Source organism: Balaenoptera physalus, assembly GCF_965194825.1.
Source record: "Balaenoptera physalus genome assembly, chromosome: 19".
Classification (NCBI taxonomy): domain Eukaryota; kingdom Metazoa; phylum Chordata; class Mammalia; order Artiodactyla; family Balaenopteridae; genus Balaenoptera; species Balaenoptera physalus.
Genome location: NC_138900.1, coordinates 55,256,822 through 55,280,578, shown reverse-complemented (window position 1 = coordinate 55,280,578; position 23,757 = coordinate 55,256,822). Strand labels below are relative to the sequence as shown.

Below are 23,757 nucleotides of genomic sequence, written 5' to 3'. Positions count from 1 at the left end.
AAAAAGTGTTGGCTATGGGGGTGGAGTTTAGGAGCAGGTGGAACTTAGGCAGGGGTGGGGTTTTGGGTGGGGCGGGACCTAGGCAGGTTGTGGGGGGTTGATGTTTGAGCATGGAGTGGGGCCTCGGCGGGGCACGTTCAAGTGTGGGGTGGGGCCTCTACTTAGGACCTGGGGAAGGGGAGAGGCAGCACATCCAAAGGAGGTCCTCTGGAGTGTGGGGTTCTGGAGTTTGGAGGTAGGGCCCTGAGTGAGGGTGTGTGGGTGGGGTTTAGGCCCAGCTCGTTGGACGGGATCTCCCAGTGTAGAGGTGGGGCTTGGGCTCTGTGCGCAGGAGGGGGGCTCCGAGGACAGAGGATTAGGCCCGGGAGCCCAACAGTCTTCCCGGTGCCTAAGTGGACAGGGAACGCACTGGCCGCGTTCCCTTCCGTTCCTCCGCACCCCTCCCCCACCTTCTTCCCCAGGTTCTTCCCCCCCTAACGGGGGTGGGTACCGCTTGGTATAAGAACTCCTCACCTCCCCCAGCCACCCCTCAGGGGTGCCGGTCCTGGAGGTCCGGCCTTTACTTTTGCTCCACCTTGCCTTCCTCCCACTCCCTCAGGACCTGCGCAGCTGGAGGGGGCCTCTGTGGGCAGAGGATCAGGCCTGGGTCTTCAGCAGGCTCCCAGGGCCCAAGTGGGCATGGTAAACCTGGCCACACTCCCTTTTGATCCTCTGCCCTCTCAGTGGTTCTCCAGTTTCCCCCTGCGGGCATGGGATCCCTTCCCCTCCCACAGCCACCCCTCAGAGGCGCCAGTCCCATCCCGCCTCCACTTCTCCTTCCCCTTCACTACCCCCACACCCCACATCCTACCCAGTCACTAGGGGTTCCTCCCGTCCCCTTAGGTGTCCATGGTCCCCCACCAGTGCCTGGTAGGTGTCCTAGTTGTGAGGAGATGCGAATTCTGCATCCTCCTAGTACGCCATCTTGACTCCGCCCCTGTTTGTTTTTAATTGGCGTGGCATGTGGGATCTTAGTCCCCCAACCAGGGATTGAACCCATGCCCCCTGCATTGGGAGCTCAGAGTCTTAACTCTGGACCCCACGGAAGTCCCTGTCTACCTTTCTTTTTCTTGTACCTCCCAAAGGCCCCCCATCATTGTGCTCACCCTGACCTACTGGCTGTTTTTCGGGAGTATCAAGGTGAAAGCATCACAATAAGCATGGTTGTCATTTACTATCATTAGGTAAATTCCAGTTTGTTGTCTCCTAGCAATGTGCCTTTGGTTACATGACTTGGTTTCTCTGTATTTCAGTATCTTTATCTGTAAATTGGATGCAATACCATTTTTCTTGCAGTCCATCATGTTGTAGGAAATAAATGTAGCACCTAGCTCAATTCATTGACAACTTCTACTGTTTTCTGCTACACCCATCAGATTCTTTATTGGAGTCAGGCAGGTGTCTCCAAGTACTCAGGGCTTGTCTCTCCTACAGTGCTATTGCTGCATCATTCATTCAGCATTAACTGAGTTCCTTCTCTATTTTAGTCACTGCTGTGTTTGTTTGGGGGGATGCTTCATATTTTCTTCTTTTTCTCTTTCCTCTATTCATAGTCATTTCTTTTTTGATATTAATATATGTAACTTCAGCAGTGTCTTTTCCAAAATTTGATCATTAATTTAACAGAAAGTTATTTGTGAGGCTTTTCATAAATTTTTCTCCTCCCAGTTTTCCATTGTTAAGAGGGCAATTATTTTAATTCCAAAGAGGAAACACTTGATGTAAGAGTCTTTTCAAAGTCCAGATTTCTATCTCCAGAGTAATAGAGAACAGCTAATAATGTGGCAAAGCTTAGCTTCTAATTTACTGCTTCCACAGCTAGGAACCTTCACTTTGCCTCTGATTTGAAGAGTTAGGGATGGGGGTAGGACTCCTAAACTGGTGAGAAGAAAGGTTTCAACTCTCAGTTTTCTATCTTGATCATGTTCTTCTTATCATTTGAAAACATTATTAAGCATACTCTAGTAGATATATATTCATAAAATATTAATTATTCTAACATATATTATAAAAACATTAAAGTGTAAATTAAAGCATGAACTTTTCAAAAAAGAGAGGTTCCATTATTTTCTTCCTGAGCCCCAGGGGATCATCTAACTTGCATCCCCTTTGGAAATCATTCTTCTGTCTAAACCTTCAGGCCTAGCTCAAGTCCCTGCTCTTGCTTACTTGCTTGATTTCACCATTTTATTTCTATAACTGGATTGTAAACTACCTGAGGTTAGGGACAATTTGTGTCTTACCTTTCTTCTGTATCCCACAACAATGCCTAGCACAGTTTTGGGTACTTCATAATTATTCAGTATTTACTTGTTGATTGATTTCTTGAGATCATTTCAGAGTATTATTTCACTGATTGTTAATAAAAGGAAAAAATCCTCAGCCTTTTTTTACCTTAGTAGTTCTGGTGTTAGTCCTCATACTATTCGTATTCTAAGATTAAAGATCATCAAGCCTATCTGCATTTACAGATTTGCAGAAATAGATATGTCTGATGAAGTGACTTGATTGGGACCTCATGGCCATGGTGTAGGCTCAGAACCAGACCTGTGTCAGCACCCATGTTTGTTTTTGTTCCTTGAAATTTCTGTCTTTTAGTTTCTTATCAAATGGCTGAGTGCCAAACCATAGCATTTTCTCTTTATACTTTCTCTAAAGTTAGTTTGTGCTGGCATTATTCATGTTCCCACTGTTTGGGTATACTACTTTATATTTTATATTCTACAAGTCTCTGTTCTGTTCCTCTGAACCACTACTTTGTCCTTTGATTCTAAAGGCTCTTTTAAATTTATAAGAGTAACTATTCGTAATTACACTTAGAAATTCTTTATAGCTGTTCAGTTCAGTGAACCTCAGTGGCTTAACATCATAACCTTGTTCTCATGGCACTCCTATATTGTCTTCTCTTTGTGGGTAGAAAAACTAAATCTAGAAAGAAAAAAAATAAGCCAGTTGATTGTCAATTGCAAATTGAGACAGCGAGAGAGATGAAAACCAAACACTGACCTCCACATTTGCAGTTCACTTATGTCTCTGTGGACTGTGTCATTCCTTCATAAAAGATGTAGTATTCTGTACTTACTAATATAATTCACTAAATTAAATCATTGCAGTTACCAATTACAACTTAAAGGTTTTGAGATTTTTCTTATTTCATTTGCCTGATGGGCTTATTAATCATTTTTTTCTTCATTACAAACACCCTCAAAATTTCAAGGGCTTATAATGACAAATATTTATTCTTCTCGCTCATGGCTGCACAGGTCAGTTGGGGTGGCTGTGCTCTGGGCTACGGGTTAGGTTTACATCTGCTCCACGTGTCTCTCCTTTTCCTTGTACTAGAAGCTCTCTGTACATGTTGTTCGCATCGGGAATGTCAGGAGTGCGAGAGTACAAGCCAAACCACCCAAGCACATTTAAATGTGAAGAGGCTTAAAAGCCTCTTCTCATATTATGCCTGCTAAAATCCCGTTGGCCAGAGCAAGTCAGTGGCCTAACCTAACATCAGTGGAGCAGGGTATATACTCATTCCACAGCAGGAGGCTATGCAGAGTTACAGGGCGAAGGATCTGGATATCAAATCCTATTAAATAAGAGTAGAAAACGGGGGGAAATAATCCAGTCTATCACTGTAGGAAAGTAAGACGTTAAAACAATCATTAATTTGCTGATATAAGTCCTATGGACTGTAAACGTGGCAATGCTTTTTTTCCATGGGTAACTTAAGTCTTCTTTGACTACTTTACTTTGAAAATTCTCCAATGCTCTGAATTTCTTTCAAGAATGCCCCTTTAATCCAAAGTTATCATTTAATAGAAATGAACACAAGTAGAGATGCTAATGGTATTAATTGCCATCTGTGCTTTGAGAAAGAGCTAGAATTACTGATTGATTGGAAAAAATTGAAAGGATAGATTAAAAGGGGATAAGGTAGAAAACTGCCTATACAAAATAAAGTATTCTTGCAAATAAACTGTTAAGGGCTATAAGTTAAGCACTTGGAATTTCAGTGAAGGGAACAGAGTTAAGCTAGATTAACTCATAGTATGGAGGCTGATTTCTGAGATTTAGAAAGACATCTCAGAAAGACATTAAAATATCTATTCTTACTTAGACAAGGAAGGGGAAAGTTCAGAAGTGGTGTGTTACAATCTCATGATTGCCTAGCAATCTAATTAAAGTCAATTTTAATATAATATTTTATAAGTAAGTACAAAAATGTTTGTACATTAGAATTAATGCCTGCTAAATAATGTAGTGGAATGAATAGTTCCCTAGAAACCTTTTTCTTCCTAAAGTGAGGCTAGGTGTGTCTGCTTAATTTGTTAATATTTACTGTTTTCTCTATTGCCTTATTTCTATCCTTGAATAGGGAGAATCTTTTTATTTTGAAAGTGGCATCTTTTACAACCTATGTCGGGAATATTTCATAGAGGGGACACAATTTACTCCGTTTGAGCAGGTTGGAGTACTATGGAATCTCAAAGGAAATAGTGCTTTATTATGGCGTGCATTATGACAATTGTATCTCCTTTAATGGTATGAACAAGGAAATTAAAGGAGAAGTGTATGGCAAAGCTATGCAATATTAGGCATAACCTAGTCTACTTTTTTGTCACAGAATTGAAAGTTCATTTTATCTCTGTTATATGTACCTGACTTTATGAGCAAATGTATTCATGGGAATATATAAATAATTTCTGTTTTTTTAAACTTTGTATTTTTAATCATAGACCTGCAAGATTATAGACTCATAAGAAGTTACAAACATAGGTGTAGAGGTCCCATGGACCTACCACCTCACTTCCTCTAATGGTGACATGTGAGACTAACTTTTAAATCATTGTCGGACCTTTTTTGCCCTCTTTAATAAGCCTGCTTTTTTCCAGATATCTAACTTTCTTTAAAGCGAGGGCACCTGTATTGTGCCTGATCCTCTTCAGCTTTCAGAATTATGAAGTATCGTGTAAGGATCCTTCTGTCGCTGTTGCTTTATGTCTTTAGTACATCCTTCTCCATTTTCCCAATTTCCAGATTGTCCATTGATTGGGAAGGGCCTATGTCTCATCCTTTTCTGGTATATTTCTCCTCAGCAATCTAAAAGATGTATAAGCCCCATTTTACTCCTCATATTGAAGTATTATATTCAGTTGAATATTCAGATTTCTTGTTTTGAGTTTATTTTGGTGGTGTTTGGAAACTTGAGAGGATATTTTTTTTTAACATCATCTCTTCTCTTTTTTCCTTTTAGCCTGAAAATGAAATTTCTTCAGACTGTAATCATGTAAGTATGGATTTTCCATAATTCACGTTATGTGCTTTATATATATGATGACAGATATTGGGATGCTTTTCCTGTTGTTCTGGGAAGCATAATGTTTTCTTAAATTCACTTAATCTTAACGAGAGTATGATTAACCTTATTTAAGGGCCATGGTAAATCTACAAATATTCCTCTATTGTCGAAATCAGTAGGCTCTGCCAAATAATATTTATATACTTAAGTTTAAATTTTTCTTTAGTTACAGCTACCATATGAAATTGTTTCTCTGCATGTCAGGCTTACAATTGTAGAGTTTTGTATTTTAAAGTTGTTTCATTTAGTCATCATACAGTCATCTACTGTGTGCCAAACACTGTGGTAGAAACTAAAGACACACAAATAAGCACCTTGAAGATAGAGACATATATTAGAGTTAACAGATAAGAACTCCAGAGATAACTACGATTAATACATTCAATGTCATATATATGTGTCATATATATATTCGTAATACATTCAGTGTCTATATATCTCCCCATATTACATACAGTCTGACATTAAAAGGAGAGTGACGTGAAATCAAATCTGTGCAAAAAGTACCAGATTCTTTGGCAGAAACTTGTAAGAGTACAATGGGGACACAAGAGTGAATTTTGCCCAGGTGGGTTGATGTCAGGAAACACTTAATAGTGGAGATGATACTTGAGTTGTGTCTTAAAAGAGGAGTAGTTATATATCTGAAATCACTCTGTCTCCACATTATTTGATAGTTTGAATGGGAGACTGCAAGAATAGAGAAGCAGGTTGGCTGCCTAAGTTGACTACTTATTCTAAAGAAGGTCTAGATAGGTCAGAGATTTAAAGTAAAAATAAAACCACAAGAGTAATAGAAGAAAACATGAACAGAGGGTAGGGTTTTTAAAACATGATACAACCTCAAAAAATATTTAAAGAAAAAAAAAGATTTATAAATCTGATTGCATTAAAAACTCAGAAAAGGGGACTTCCCTGGTGTTAAAGACTTCACTTTCCAATGCAGGGGGTGCAGGTTCAATCCCTGGTTGGGAGCTAAGATCCCACATGCCTTTTGGCCAAAAAACCAAAACATAAAACAGAGCGATATTGTAACAAATTCAATAACGACTTTAAAAATGGTCCACATCAAAAAAAAAAAAAATCTTTAAAAAAAAACTCAAAAAAAAGAGATTTGAGGGTTTTTTCCTCAAAAATGTTATGTAAATTATGAAAAAATATTTACAGTGCAGATGAAAAGGACTACATTCTTTAATAGAAAGTGCTGTTAATAAACATAGAAAATAGACATAAATAGACTATTCACAGGAAAAGAAAAAGATGTCCAGTAAACAACAAAAATTTTGATTCTTTCATAATTTAAAGTGTGAAAATTAAAAGAAAAATGAGTGTACTGTTTTTATCCATCTGATTAACAAATATTAAAAATTTGATAAATATACAGTATTGACAAGCATATGGAAATTTAAGCATTCTCTAGCCCACCAGTCAATGGCTACCCATTGGCCAAATCCAGACCACTGCCTGTTTTTACGCATAAAGTTTTATTGGAACACAGCCACACTCATTCAGTTACATACTGTAGCTGCTTTCCATGTTATAATGGCAAGGTTGAGTAGTTGCAACAGTGACTGTAGTTTCCTGAAAGCCTAAAAAATTTACTTTCTGGCCCTTGCAGGAAAAGTTTGCTAAACTCTGCTCTAGCCTATAGATAGGAATATAAATAAGAAAAACTTCTTTATAAAGCAGTCAACTTAAAATGATATTTGTTATGGCATTATTATGGCATTATTTATTAAGCAAAAGATTAGGAAAAAATCCCCAAAAATCTATTAATAGACTGAATCTGACAGAGAGGAAGCCCAGAAAGAAGCTCCAAAAGGGTGGAGAAAGAAGCTGATCTCCAAAGGATATTACACTGCTGAAAATGGGGACAAATAGTATACAGAAAACGGAAGGATTGATGTCCTAATAAAGAGAGGTTAGGGCACAGACCCAGGAGAAAATGGACATCTACAAGTCAAGACGAGAGCCCTCAGAAGAAATTGGTACTGCCGTCACCTTGATCTCAGACTTCTACCCCCCAGATTCGTGAGCAAATAAATTTTTGTTGTTTAAGCCACCCAGTTTATGGTATTTTGTTGCAGCAGCCCTACCAAACTAATACACTTGGATTGGGATGGAATGCATTATAATTGTTCCCATTAAAGTTTTTATTTTATTTTTATAAATTTATTTATTTATTTATTTATTTTTGACTGTGTTGGGTCTTCGTTGCTGCGCCTGGGCTTTCTGTAGTTGCAGCAAGCAGGAGCTACTCTTCGTTGCGGCACGTGGGTTTCTCATTGCCATGGCTTCTCTTGTTGCGGAGCACGGGCTCTAGGTGCGCGGACTTCAGTAGTTGTGGCACGCGGGCTCTAGAGCGCAGGCTCAGTAGTTGTGGCGCACAGGCTTAGTTGGTCCGCGGCATGTGGGATCTTCCCAGACCAGGGCTCAAACCCGTGTCCCTTGCATTGGCAGGCGGATTCTTAACCACTGTGCCACCAGGGAAGCCCTAAAGTGAATTTAAAAGTAACACTATTTAAAATAGCATATAAAGCATCAAATACATAAGAATAAATCTAACAAAAGTATGTAAGACATCTCTACAGATAACTATAAAATATTAGAGAAATTTGAAGACCTAAATAAATGAAGAGATATATTAATATATACTGTGCTAGTGAGTTGGAAGACTCCATATTATAAAGACGTCAGCTCTCACCAAATTACAGATTCTGTACGATCCCATTTTTGTTGTTACAAAAAATAGTAAGCTGATTCTAAAATTTACATGGGAACACAGTTTTGACCAATAATAGCCAAAACTCTTGAAAAGAACCAAGCAGAGAGAATTTGACCACCTGATTGAAGACTTAAAGTAGCAATAATTAAGGCAGTGTGGCAGAGGCACAAGGGGTTAACAAATAGACCAGTGAAACAGAGTGAGTCCAGAAACAGGCTCATATATAAACAGACACTCGAATAAAAAAATTTTAATCTTTACTGCACACCATTCACAGAAATCTATTCTAGATGCATTATAGATCTAAAGGTGAAAAGTGTAATAATAAAACTTCTAGAAGATAACATAAGAGACTATGTGGGATAAGCAAAGATTTAATAAATGGGAAACAAAAAGCAGTAAGCAAAAGCAAAAGATTGATAAATCAGATTATATTAAAGTTTGTTTCATTAAATATAGTATTAAGAGTGTGAAAAGGCAAGCCATAGAGAAGGAAAAAATATTTCAATCCTTATCTGACAGTATGTGCAGAATATATGAAGAATTCATACAAAGCAATAAAGAAAAGACAACAGGGCTTCCCTGGTGGCGCAGTGGTTAAGAATCCGCCTGCCAGCGCAGGGGGACATGGGTTCAAGCCCTGGTGCAGGAAGATCCCACATGCTGCAGAGCAGCTGGGCCCGTGTGCCACAACTGCTAAGCCTGCTTTCTAGAGCCCGTGAGCCACAACTACTGAGCCTGCGCGTCTGGAGCCCATGCTCCACGGCAGGAGGGACCACCGCGGTGGGAGGCCTGCGCACCCCAGTGAGGAATGGCCCCTGCTCGCCACAACTGGAGAAGGCCTGCATGCAGCAACAAAGACCCAACGCAGCCAAAAATAAAAGATAATAAATAAAATAAATATTAAAAAAGTCTTAACTATTAAAAAAAGAAAAGAATCCCGCTGCCAATGCAGGGGACACGGGTTTGAGCTCTGGTCCGGGAAGATCCCACATGCTGTGGAGCAACTAAGCCCATGTGCCACAACTACTGAGCTTGTGCTCTAGAGCCTGCGAGCCACAACTACTGAAGTCCGCGCACCTAGAGCCCGTGCTCCGCAACAAGAGAAGCCACTGCAGTGAGAAGACTGCACACCGCAACAAAGAGTAGCCTCTGCTCACCGCAACTAGAGAAAGCCCGTGCGCAACAACAAAGACCCAACACAGCCAAAAATAAAATAGATAAAATAAATTTTAAAAAAGGAAAGAAAGAAAAGACAACAATAGAAAAATGGAGAAGATAAATTTAATCAAGGAGGTGAAAGACGACCTGTATATTGAAAACTACAAGACATTACTGAATGAAATTGAAGAAGACATAAATAAATGAAAAGATAGTCCATGCTCATGGGTTGGTGGAATTAGTATTGTTAAAATGTTCATACTACTCAAAGCAATATACAGATTCCGTGCAATTCCTATCAAAATTCCAATGACATTTTTCACAGAAATAGAAGAAACAATCCTAAAATTTGTTTGGAACCGTAAAAGACCCCAGTTAGCCAAAGCAATTGTGAGAAAGAAGAACAAAGCTGAAGGCATCACATACCCTGATTTCAAACTATATTACAAAGCTATAGTAATTAAAACAATATGGTATTGGCATAAAAATAGACACATAGATCAGTGGAACAGAATATAGATCCCAGAAATAAACCCATGCATATATGTCAGTTAGTTTACAACAAAGGAGCCAAGAATATGTAGTGGGGAAAAGAACAGTCTCCTCAATAAATGGTATTGAGAAAAGTGGACCACTGCCTTACACCAGACACAAAAATTAACTCAAGACCTGAGACCATAAAACTCCCAGAAAAATAAAGGCGGTAAGCTCTTTCACATAGGTCTTGGTGATGGTTTTTGAATGTGACACCAAAAGCAAAAGCAAAAATAAAGCGAGGCTATATCAGACTAAAAAGCTTCTGCACCGCAAAGGAAACCACCAAGAAAATGAAAAGGCAACCTACTGAATGGGAGAAAATATTTGCAAATCAAATATCAGATAAGGGGCTAACATCCAAAATGTATAAAGAACTCATACAACTCAATAGCAAAAACAAACAAACAAAACCCAATTAAAGAATGAACAGAAGATCTGTATAAACACTTTTCCAAAAAAGACATACAGATGGCCAATAGGTACATGAAAAGATAATCATCAGAGAAACCAAATCACAATGAGATGTCACCACACACCCGTTAGAATGGCTGTCATCAAAAGGACTAGAAATAACAAGTATTGGTGAGGAGGTGGAGAAAAGGGAACCTTTGTGTACTATTGGTGGGAATGCAAATTGGTACAGCCACTGCAGTGTGGAGGTTCCTCAAAAAGTTAAAAATAGAACTACCATATGATCCACTTCTGGGTATTTATCTGAAGATAATGAAAACACTAACTCAAAAAGATACGTGCACCCTCATGTTCATTGCAGCATTATTTACAATAGCCAAGATATGGAAACAATATAAGTGTTAAATGGTTAAGAAAATGTGTGTATACATATACATACGTACACACACACACAATGGAATATTATTCAGCTGTAAAAGGAAGGAAATCTTGCCACTTGAAACAACATGTATGGACCTTGAGGGCATTATGCTACTGAAATAAGTCAGACAAAGACATATACTATACGATCTTTCTTTTATGTGGAATCTTAAAAACAAAACAAAAAACAAAAAAAACAACACCAAGCTCATAGATACAGAGAACAGATTGGTGGTTGCCAGAGGTGGGAGAAATGGGTGAGCTGGTTTTTGTTGTTGTTGTTTTAGTTTAAATAAATTGAATTTTTTAAAAATAGAAATTGTTCCATAAGATACAATATAACTGCTGGATGGACAAATTTAGGATAAGCCCTTAATTAAAAAAAAAGAAAGAAAGAAAAGAAAAATGGGTAAGATACTTGAACATCCATGTCTTAAAGATGGTACTTGAATGATCTACAAATAAATGGAAAGGTGCTCATCCTCATTAATAATCAGGGAAATGGAAATTAAAACCTGAGTGAGATACTAGTATCTACATTCACCATTAGAATTGCTAAAATTCAGAAGACTGACAGTGTTAATACCAAGCATTACTGTGAATATAAAATAAGGGAGCTTTCGTGATCGCTTCGGTAGCACATATACTAGAATAAGGAAGTTTTCAAATACTGATGGTGATAATGTAAATTAGTGTAACTACTTTGAAAGCTGTTGGGTATTACTTACTAAAGCGGAACTTAGGCATAGTATATAATACAGCCTTTTCACTTCCAGGTACTTACCCCACAGAAATGCTTATGTATCTGTCTACCCATGTAAGGAACATTTATAGCAGCTCATAATAGCCCTGTGAGTAAATGGTTAACAAAACCTTTCTTTCCCCTTCAGGAGAATTTCAATCCTGTTAACTATGTAGCTCAGTTCCCTGGTGACCTAATAAGGGTAAAATACCAACTAAGGTTCAAGGCAGTATTACTTATGATAAAAATGACCCTGATTGGTAAATTCTATATGGATTGGGGAGAACTATAAATGAATTATAAATACTCATTGGGGGTGCCATACTAGAGGTTTCCCTGAATGTGGTGACTCTTATACCTGGGTGTGTGTGTTCCTTGCAGGGATCCTGGAAACTATGCCCAGAGGGCTGTTTCAAGAGATAATGGCTCGAATGGGGCTTGAGGGTTTCTAAGCCAAAACTACCTCTTACAGTGCCTGTTGGGAGTGTTGTCTTCTCACACCTGAGCTGTCATCTGGAGAGAAGATACCGCCAGATGGCTACATAGACTGTTGCCATGACTCCCATTGGAGAGGAACAGTTGATGCTGCCCTGCTGGCTGACAATTTGTGGTTCCTGTCTTTTCTCCAGCACAGACTTGTCCACAAACTCCAGACTCCAAGTGCTGATTTCACGTTTCTACGCTGTCTCACAGTCATTTCTAGAACTGAACTCTTGATTTTCTACCTCTAAACCTCTCTTGTTACAGTCTTCCCAATCTCAGTTCTTCCCATTGCTCAAATCAAAAACCTTGATTCCTCGTGTCCTCTTATATCCCACATTCAGTCTGTTAGCAGCCTTGCTGTCTGGCTGCTCCTTTTGGAACGTGTCCTAAATCTGACCATTTTCACTGCTACCCCCTGGTTCAAGCCATCGTCAGTTCTCTTTTGTGCTTCTTTAATAGCCTCCTAAGTAGTCTCCCTTCTTCTGCCCTTGTCCCTCTACTGTCTGTACTCCATGCTACAGCCTGAATGATTCCTCTAACAGTCAGGTCATATTACGTCTCTGCCCAAAACCCCAGAAGCTTTTTTCTCACTTATTAAACTCCCAGGTCCTTAACAGTGGCCTACAAAACACGCAGAGAGCAGAGACCTGCTCCTTGGCCTCTTCTACCACTGTCCGCCTTGCTAACTCTACTTAGGCCACAAGCAGCCTCCTCGCTATCCCTCAGATATTCACAGAATGTGCATTTGCTGTTCATCATGGAACAGTCACCTTTTCAGGATATTCATTTTCCTTGTCCCCCTCTATTAAAGCACCCCTCACCCGTCACTTCAGCTCTTTTATACTAGCTTAATTTTCTTTATAGCATTCAATACCTGATCTATTTATTTGATCATTTGCATATTATCTTTCTCTCCTTCATACAATGTAAACTACTTGAGGGCAAGGATTTTGCCCTTCTTTGCTCACATCTGTCTTGAGTGGTGCCTGGTATATATTAGCCACTCCAAAAAAAAAGAAAAAACTTGAATGAAAAATACGAGAAAATTTCCAAGAACTGAAGGATGAGTTTCTAGATTAAAAGTGCCCATGAGTGCCTCACACCATGGATGGAAAGATAACCCAAACCAATTTTAGGGTTCTGAAAAGAACCCTGGGAGTAAATAAAAGATCTCAAAAGCTTTCAGAGAAAAAAATAATAATTAAAGTACTGGGAGTTTGAATAATATGATACTTCTCATTAGCATTACTGGAAACTAGAAGAGAGTAGACCAGTGCCTTTAAAATTCTGAGGAAAAATTATATTTAGTCAAGATAATACAAAATAGACATTTCATACATAAAATTTTTCAAGACATTTACTACCCATACATGTTTTCTCATAAAGCTACTAGAGGATGTGCTTCACCAAAATGAGGGAATACAGCAAGACAAAGAAAATTAAAGAACCCAGTAATTAGTGCATCAGCCTAAGAAAAAGCAAAGGAATTCCCAGGATGCTGGTGAAGGATGACACCTGTGCAGAGGCTTAGATGGTAACCAGTCCTGACTGAAGCAGGAAGATGGAAGACTCCAAGAGGAATGTCTCACCTGAGAGATCATTGAAGCGTTTGAACATTTTGAGAGATTTGCTTTTCCAGTGAAGAGATGGGGGATTAATTAGTAATGGGCATATCGAAAATAGGCTTATGAAATAAATGACTGTTAACTATATGACAAACTAAAAATTGAAAGAAATATAATATTCTATATGGCTCATTATATATAGTATTTTTACATAATCAATAACGTAAATACTGAGTATCTAATGACATGATGATTTAACTATATTGGGAGGATTGGGATCCGGAAGAGGGTATAAGAGTTCATTCCTTACCTTCTGTAGTATAAAGCTATTATACAGTATCTAAAGCTAACAGGTCAAGAAATAGCAATTTAAGTAGCTTAAAAGTATGGAGGTAATTACCATAAGAAAAAGCTAAAAGAATTGTCTCTGGGTAATGGGTAGGACTTTAGAAAGGGACTTTGTGGGGGACTGCTTGTTTGTTTAGATTGACTACCTTTGACTATTTAACTAAACAGACAGCTTTGATTTAAAAAATTTTAAGGATGAATGGAAGAGTAAGTAGATTAAATAAACTTAGACTATACTTTCAAGGAGCTTGACTGTGAAGGAAGGATTTTCGTTCATAAGTCAGACAGAGAAAGACAAATATCATATGATATCGCTTATATGTGGAATCTTAAAAAAAAGGGTACAAATGAACTTACCTACAAGAAAGAAGTAGAGTTACAGATGTAGAAAACAAACTTCTGGTTACCAGGGGGTAAGGCAGGGGAGAGGGATAGATTGGAATATTGGGATTGGCATATACACACTACTATATATAAAATAGATAACTAATAAGGACCTACTGTATAGCTCAGGGAACTCTACTCAATTCTCTGTAATGGCCTATATGGGAAAAGAATCTAAAAAAGAGTAGATATATGTATATGTATAACAGATTCACTTTGTTCTGCACCTGAAACTAACACAACACTGTAAGTCAACTATACTCCAATAAAAATAAAAATTAAAAAAAAAGAATTTTCCTTCACTCCCCACACCCAAATCTTGTCGTTATTCTAAATAAATATCTCAAATATATCCCATCTTCTCCCATCCAAAAACTCTTGCCTTTTAACTGGCCTACTAACCCCCTCAGTGTAGCCCTTCTCTATACAACCAGAGTTCATCTTTTGAGTTCTCTGATTAAAATTATCCATTAGCCTCTCATTTCCTTTAAGATAAAATCCAGATTCTTTCATATGAGCTATAATACTCAGTGTGATCTAACACCCCTTCTCCCCTGATCTTTCATACCCTCAACTCCAGCCATTCTGAACTATGGGATTCCCAGAAGTTATCATTATTCTTTCTGTCCTTTCTACCCTTGCAGTCCTAGAACCCCAGTCTTCCTCAGTTCATCTGACAAAATTCCTTCTTACTCGTGGCCCAGTATAACTTGACCACTACCAGCCTCACCTATCCCTCCTCTACAATCACTGTGATATGTTCTTTCCTTGTATTCCCATAATATCTTCTGCATGCTTCTGTTACCACATTTATCACACTGTGTTTTTATTGCTTATTTTCTTCCCAATCTGACTCTTCCTTCTTTTCCTGTGGTGGAGCTTCTTGAGTACCTGAGACAGTGACTTTTTTTTTTTTTTTTTTTTTACTTCCAGCTTTCTCAACTTTGTCGCCTAACACGATACTCAGATTATAGTAGTTACTCAGTACATATTTGGGGGAGGGAGATGGGTGCGTAGGTGGATTCAAAGATGAGACTCTTAAATTTAAGGAAATTGAAGCTGAAATACATCATGCTAACCAATAGTATTTATTGTCAAATTGCAGTTATTTTTCTTAGTTGATTATAGCCACTCAGAGGAAAGGACACTTATCAAATATGCTGTAAATAATCAGCTCTCAGTAATCAAATGTAATGTGTGTTTATCTGTTTTCTAGAGGAAAATGTACTTGTGGCAACCTATGTTGAATTCCCTTTTTACCTATATTCCTGAAAGAGAATAATAATGCATTAATAAGTCATATTAAAAGTGAAAGACCAGAATGTAGATTAATGGTTGCAAAGGATGGGAGTAGGGAGGATGGGGAGTAGAACAGGCATGGGGTTTGTGCTGGGGCGATAAGAAGATTCTTGAATTAGAAGGTGGTGATGGTTGTGCACCCTTGTGAGTGCAGTTGACCCGCGAACGACACAGGTTTGAGCTGCACGGGTCCACTTACACACAGGTTTTTTTTCAGAAGTAAATACTGCAGTACTGCAGGAATCTGAGCATGGGGGACTGTGGATGCAGAGGGCCCCCTATAAGTTATACTCAGATTTTCAACTTCACAGAGGGTTGGTGCCCCTAATGTGGCCTTTGTTCAAGTGTCAACCATATACTAAAAAAACACTGAATTGTACACTTTAAAATCGTGAGTTTTATGGTATGTGAATTATAACTGAAACGTGAAAAAAAGACGAGAGGTAGAATATTTAGCATTAGACAATAGTATCATAGTTATCTGGGAGGAGTCCTGTTCGTAAGGAAATTTACACCTATTATCAGAACAAATAAGGTTCCAAATTAAAAGTTAAAGACATTCAAAAGATCTAAATGATTATCTAAATGGTTTTTGTCAGAAAATCTGTTTCTAGCCCAATCATAGGACATCTGAGTTTGCATTAGATAAAGTAAGGAAATAGTCTGTGGTTTGTATTTATTTTTTTTGACATTTGTTGCTGTTCACTCCAACTCTAAGTACCAGACAACTTTTTTCTTTCTTGCATTTTCTCTTTCTTTCTCTTCCTTTCTTTTTCTTTTTTTTTTTTACATGGAAGAAATGGCATTGGGTCAGCTGCAAGTCACTCAATAAGGAGGACATTTTTAATCTGTCTTTGGTTTGATATACATATAGAATCAGAATGTGTTGCTTTAATTTTAAAATATAACATTTAATTACCATGTAGTACTGACTTAGATAGATGGTAGTAGATAGATAAATAGTAAAATGTATTTGTCCAGTTCTAACCACATCTTTTGAATCATGGGATCTACTTCTGAGGAGCCAGGAGGCCTAAGATGCCTTCAGTTAGAACTAAGCTTCTCCTATATCTATTCTCAGTTTGGCCTTATATGTACTATTGGTTGAACTTATCATGGTATAGATTTGTTCTTTTGTTGATCTTTTCAACAAATATTTATCAGTGCCTGTGTGTTGCATGCACTCTTCTAGGCACTGGGCATATAGTAGTAAACAAGGCAAAAGTCCCATCCTCTTAAAACTTTCATTATAGATAGTAGCCAGATTCTTACCCCTTTTTCTGAAAACTCACTTATTGATGATAGTTGGGCGATTAGAGTTTTTTACTGCTTTTCTTTGTTTTTTGTTTTTGAGGAGGGAGGAGAAGAAATCCTACTCATCCTTTATATTTTATATCTTCACAAAATCTTCTTCAGCACTCTTACGCGGAATTTACTGCCTGTTTCTGTGTTGTTCCTAATGCACTTTATATTAGCTTCTGTTCTACTTCTAAAAAGCAAATCCGGTCATGTCACTCCCTTATTTCCCTTTTAGTGACTCCCCATTACTCTTGGGTTAAAGTTCAGACATGACTTACAAGGGCTTTATGATCTGGTCCTGGCCTGTGTCTCCAGAGTCAATCCTCCATTGGACTTTCAGTTCGTCTAACATGCCCTGCTTCCCATTCCAGTGAGCTTCCACGCATGCTGCTTTATTTACTTAAAACAGTCTTCTTACCCTTTTTAATATGGCTAACTGCTACTAATTTTTCAGATTTCATCGTAGATAGCACTTTCTCTGGTAAACCTTCCCTGACCAAACCCCCTGGTGCAGTGTGGGGTACTCCTCCCCTGTACTGCTGTGGCGCCTTGTGATGCCATTAACCAAATACACATTACCTGCTATTACCATAGCCACCACTGGACAGTGTTTGTCTTTCTCCTCCTGTTTTAACCCCCAGTTCCTAACACAGTGTGTGCTCAAACATTTGCTTCTGTTTCCTGTAATAACCTATGAAGCCCTTGAGAGTAGACTGTGTGTGGTACATCATAAGAAGTGCTAAGCAGATGTTTGAATGAATCGGTGAATGAGTGATTGTATTCTTTAGTCTTGGAGTGCAGCCGTCTGAAAGAAAGGCTTGTGAACTGCCCCTCCACCCCCCAAACCTCTTCATGTTCTACGTCATACAAAGCTCCTGCTCTGTCTCCCCATCTGAGCAGAATGTATTGAAATTTTTTAACTGAAGCTGCAAAAATAAAGTAATATTCAGTCCTCGCCCATGAATGGCTTTAGAGATTTCATAGCTTAAGACATGTTAAAACAGTTGTGTAAAATAGACCTTATCGTGTATATGTCAAGTTGAGGGTTTTAGAGGAATAAAGAAAGATGTGTCAGGAAACTAGACTCTGGACAACACTCCTTCATAAAAATGATGTGTGAAAAGCACTGTTGATTGTGAAATCTGCAACTAAACCTACCAATTCTTGAGCTTCTGGGTTAGACTTTTTGATTTAAGAATTTTGCATATACAACCTATTTATATTTTCTCTGAAACCCTTGTCAGGAATTTTTATTTTAATTTTTTTCCTGACTTAAAAAAAAATTTGTCCTTAAGTAAAAATAGAGAAAAGTGTATGTCCGAATGGTAGTGTTTTATTTTGTCTGCACATTTTTTCCTTTTATCTGTAAATACAGTGACATTTTCTTTTTGTTTGTTAACTGAAGTGTGAATATGTTTTATCTGACTCTGTATAATGAAATTTTATCATTTATAGTAACCACTGATGTTAAATTTCATACTATTCTAACTGGAGTTTTTTTGTTTTTTTTGTTTTGTTTCTCTCTTATACCTAGTTGTTATGGAATTATAAGCTGAACCTAACTACAGATCCCAAATTTGAATCTGTGGCCAGAGAGGTTTGCAAGTCTACCATATCAGAGGTAGGTTGTGAAAGAAAGAATTTTGTGGATATTTAATGACTTAGAAGCAAAAATTATATCTGTTGACCAGACCAGTCATTAAGGGAGGAATGACTGATTGAGTTACTTTACTTTTCTTGGAATTAACATATGTCTCGGCTCAGAGATAGGCTGAAGGGGTGTAATTAGACTTCTTTTTCTTAACGTTCACCTACACTTACAGTAGGATGCTGTTGATTCAGACAAGTTGGAAATCAGGCTCTTTTTGTCCCCAAACGGAGAATACAATCACTTCTGTCATCAGTCAGTGCTCTCACACATTGTGCAATCTGCTTATGACTGGGTTGTATCAGAATGGTTTCCCCAGGAGGCTGATAAACATTCCTAAGTGTTTTGGCTATGCACTTGGACCAGTTGAACCACAGGGCATATGCTTCAAATAATAGGACTTAGCATTAAAAAGGTTTGTAAAAAGATTGTTTATATTGTTATAAATGGATATTGAGTATAAAAACAAAAATAAAAATAATTACTAAAAATGTATAACATTATATGGATGCTAATTGGTGATATTTTTCAATGATTTCTCTTGGCTCAGTGTAAATATCAAATAATATTAGTGAAAATTGTGGTATTGGAATTTTTATTTTAATTTATTTTATTTTTTAGAATTAGTGATAGAAATTCCATGAAGCTGGGGATTCCTTCATACTGAAAGAATCACAAAGAAAATAGTTGCTATTTTTTTACCTCAAAGTTAATAATCACAGATCTTGCATCATATAGATTTGTCCCCAAACTCTACCCTATTGATGACTTAATTCAGGACCATTTTCTCCTGAGGTCTTAAGGAAGACTCTACTCCAACCAGATAAGTCCTCAGCTTGTGTTCCTAACTTTCGTCATTATGGGATCTTGTGGAACCTGTTTTCTTCCTCAAACTTTCTACTACTGAATCAGATACGCGTTATTCTTTTAAAGCAGTGACCCTTCTTCATATGCGTTGGGGCTTCGGAATAGAATAGCTTATTTTAAAACATTGATCTTCAGCTTCTAGGTTCAGTATTATGCACCTCAAACTCCCTATGTGACTCGTGTACATACCAGTTTGAGTGCCATGTGGAAATTTAGCTCATAGAATATGCAGATTCATCAGAATAATCTCCCCCTTTGCTGGTTTTATCCATCTATATTTATAAAATGAAACTGGCTTCCTTGTAATGTATATGTTATGTTATGGCCCTCTTGTAACCTTTTGGGGTGTTGTGGTTTTATAAAAGATTAATGTAACAGGGACACTTCTCCCTCCCTAGAGGGAGATTATACTGGAGTCAAGAAAATTAAATATCAGGAAGAACATAGTTGCCAACAGAACATTTTATTCTGCATCTCCCTCTTCTTTCTTAATTTTGGAATCCTTCCAAGGAGGAAAACAACATCATAAGAATACTGAAGACCGCCAACCAAACTTTTTATTTACTCTCCATGATTGAGTCAAATATTGCTTGCTTTTCTCCTGCCTCATGTCAAAAATAGAGTGACTATAGCATTTTATAATGGCACCTTAAGAATCTGCTCCCCAGCCACTTCAGAGTTTACACCCATTCATAAATATGTTGACGATTTAATGCTGTTTTTTGCTGTTAATCTTAGAAATTTATTTTATTATATTAAACTTCTCTCCAATAGAGTGGTTGAAGAAAAGCATACACTTTTAATTCAAACACTACATCTGGTTGTAATTGGTGGTGAACAAATAGGTGTTTCAGTAAAATCTCAGGTGATTGAAGCTAAATATACATTTAATTTCTTATTGAGGCTCCAATTCACAATGTCTCTTGGTCTTTCTTCAGAGTTTTAAACCATTGATTGCCCAGTATTAGAGCCTATATGAATACTTCTACTTCATTGTTTTAAAACCCAGGTGTCTGCCACTAGTCCTGTGTTTTTTATGCAGGGTTTTTCCAGTGGTTGAATTATAAATGCTGAGATTTTCAAGCAGCTATTTCTCCTTTCACTTTTGAAACTTACCTCTGTTTTGCTTTAAAAAAATCACAAACAAACAAACAAAAAACTCTTTTCTTGGAAATACATTCACAGCCCTCTCTCTAGGCATCACCCAAAAAAAAGAGCTCAAGGTTAAGCTGAAAACATTGCATTCAGCTTGTTGACTGTTGAAGATCTCTGCTGCCTCTTGAAGCCAGTGTGAGGCTATTTAAATTTCCAGGTTTGCTTCTTTAAAAGTAAACACAATTTCCTGTCTTGAACTGAGTCTTTGACTTGCTCTGGATTTAATCCTGGGGTCAGACATGAAGAGACCCACCGGCCCATAGGACAATTAGTATGTGGTATGTCCTTCACCTAGCACCTTTTGGAAAAGGAGATTGTACTTGTCTTATCAAGTGTACATGTTTACCATAGATGGTGTAATAGTAGAGAATGGTCTCCGTTAGTTTCAAAAAAACCAGTAAAATATTCCCTTCTCATTTATATTGGAAACAGACATTTACATTTGGCTCCTTCCTCTTGTCAAAACTGCCATTTTTGTTTGTTTTTTTTTTAATTGCTCCAAATGCAACAGGCTTTTTCTAAACAACCTTCTCTGCTTTATAATTCAAGCTTAAAACCCTGTAAGTAGATTTCACTTTTTTATGCCTGAATTTCAGCATTTTGGGGCTATTTTCCTTCATTAGCGCTTGTGATTTTATGTGTACTTTGCAGGAACACTCCCCATGTGGAGTCACGCTGTGCTTGATCCACTAGATCATATGTCTAAACCAGCCAGATTAGACTTGCAATGGCCTTCCCCTTCCCAAACTTCTTGCCAGACTGCACTCAACATCATTTTTTTAAAATAAATTTATTTATTTATTATTTATTTTTGGCTGCATTGGGTCTTTGTTGCTGCGCGCGGGCTTTCTCTAGTTGCGGCGAGTGGGAGCTACTCTTTGTTGCGGTGCGCGGGCTTCTCATTGCGGTGGCTTCTCTTGTTGTGGAGCACGAGCTCTAGGCGCGCGGGCTTCAGTAGTTGTGGTTTGCGGGCTCTGGAGCGCAGGCTCGGTAGTTGTGGCGCACGGGCTTAGTTGCTCTGCGGCATGTGGGATCTTCCTGGACCAGGGCTGGAACGCATGTTCCCTGCAGTGGCAGGCAGATTCTTAACCACTGCGCCACCAGGGAAGTCCCTAAACATCATATTTAAACATATTTCTGTTGTAGACCACAGTGTTAAAGCTGGGATTCTGCTAGGTTCAAAACATATGTCCAAATCCATAGTTAATTCAGAACACATTAATGTCATGTCAAGAGGTAATAGTATGCCTTCCTCCCTCCCTCCCCTTGGTCATTAGGTTTACCTAACATTAATAGTTTGCTGTGTAGCTTGGCTTGGGATATGCAACTAGACTTTAGTTCTGCACCTGTTTTTCAGACCTGTTCCTTAGACTAATCTTCTCACTGTCCATTGTGTTCTTTGCATGGCTAAAGGGACTTCTCAGTAGAATCATTATAAAAAGAGCTGTCAAAAGCTCTTTTCAATAAATACATTTTAATAAATTTTCTCAACAAAGCTGAAAATTTTTAAAAAGCTCTTTTTACGCCATTTAAACATGGGTTCTACCTAAGCATTTGTATATGTATGTATTTTCTTGCAAAGCATATTAATCAGGTGTTTCCTAGAAGGTGCAACGATCTGAGTAGGCATGGCACACTATTTTCTTTAAAACACAAGCATTTCTAAGTGTTTTCCTTTTTCTCCCGTGGAAGAAGAAACAAGAAAATATCATTCTCTCTTTTGTAAAAGTTGTTTGGTAAGAGAATAGAATACTTGTGTAAAACAGCCACCTTCCTTTGAGCAGATCAAAGAGTGTGCTGATGAACCAGTTGGAAAAGGTTACTTGGTTTCCTGCTTGGTGGATCACCGAGGCAACATCACTGAGTACCAGTGTCACCAATACATCACCAAGATGACAGCCATCATTTTCAGTGATTACCGTCTAATCTGTGGCTTCATGGATGACTGTAAAAATGACATCAACATTCTGAAATGTGGGAGCATTCGGCTTGGAGAAAAGGTATCTACTACACTGCCTTCACCAAAGGGGTCTTACAGACTCGATGAATGAAAAGCTTTGTATGACTGGTATGGAAAAAATTTAGCACTGGAGGTAGACTTAAAGTTGAGGTCCAGACAGCCCCAATATCTAAGGCTAGTTGGCCTGTGGGTGCACTTCATCTGTTTGTAACAAAATGTTTCAATACTGTATGGGGGAGTAGAGGAATTAATATCTGCTAAGATTAGTGTTAGCTTCAAAATGCAAAACCAGCTGCTGGTTACCTATAACGTTCCTCTAGAAAAGTATTCTGTAGTCCTGTGGGAAAAGTAGTTGGATTAGGAAAGACTCAAGTTCTCTAACCTTTCTTTGCATATACCTCACTGTTGCCGTTAAAAAAATTACTTAGTAAGCACACCAGTATAAAAGAAGATAGCATATATAAAAATTAGAAAATTTTAAAACATGGAAGGTACTTTTAGCTTCTCAGAAGAAAGCTACTCTGTAAATGTGATATATGTTATGTTCATCTCAGGAGAACTAGTTTTAGTAAAGGCAGGAAAGAAAATAACTACCTAGCTTCTTCTTCCTTAATTATATCTGATCTTATTTTTGTCCTTAATAGTCTGTTGTCCAGAGGGTCACAATGGAGGTTCAGCCAGGTTTATGCGGAATTTGTTTGCTTAGCAAAAATGAAAGAACTCCTGAGAAGTAGCAGATGCCAGTGGGAGAGGTAGTCTGAGACCTGTGTATGGCATCAGCTGTTAATTGCTGCTGCTCATTAATCTGCTGTTTAGGAAGTACGAGAGAAAGCAAAATCCAGTTGTGCCTTTGCCCTCTGTTTGTTCAGAGCGCTGTGACTTGCAGGCTTCCGTCCCCGACTGGGGGGCGTGGTGTTAGAATTCTGGAACTGCACACACCAGTTCAAATGAAGGTTTGAGTGCTGGTTATTGTCTGGCTGTCACCAAATACCCTTTGCTTCGTACCAGCACAGGGCTCGCCCTTTCACAGGGAACCTCTGGGTCGGTCTTGAGAGCACTGTGAACTGGCATACAGCTTTCAGGCAGCTAATGAAAGGCCAGTTTTAATAAAGGAGGGTGATTCTTCACTTTCCCAGCACACTGTAGAAATGGCACAAAAGCATTTAAGTCACCCTGATAATTCAGGAAGCGCCTCTGACTTTATTTAGGGTGTTGAGGGTTATATCCAGTTCCAAACCTCACTCTTAAATCTTCATAGAAGTGTTACAGACACACTTTTCAGGAATCAATGATGACTCATTTTCATTTCTGTGGTTAGTGATCCGTGCTGTAGAGCAGACCATTACAATTCACCTCTC

The 23,757-nt window shown here is 38.2% G+C and overlaps 1 protein-coding gene across 2 annotated transcripts in view; it reads left to right on the top strand.

Moving 5' to 3' along the window:
• The window catches only part of GLG1 (golgi glycoprotein 1), a 154,086-nt gene that overhangs the window by 83,918 nt on the left and 46,411 nt on the right, over window positions 1-23,757 (top strand). For both annotated transcript variants that reach the window (XM_082438980.1, XM_082438979.1), the window contains exons 2-4: window positions 5,291-5,323; window positions 18,304-18,390; window positions 22,224-22,439. In XM_082438980.1, the coding sequence (XP_082295106.1) occupies window positions 5,291-5,323; window positions 18,304-18,390; window positions 22,224-22,439 (336 nt within the window). The remainder of the gene's footprint in view (window positions 1-5,290; window positions 5,324-18,303; window positions 18,391-22,223; window positions 22,440-23,757) is intronic.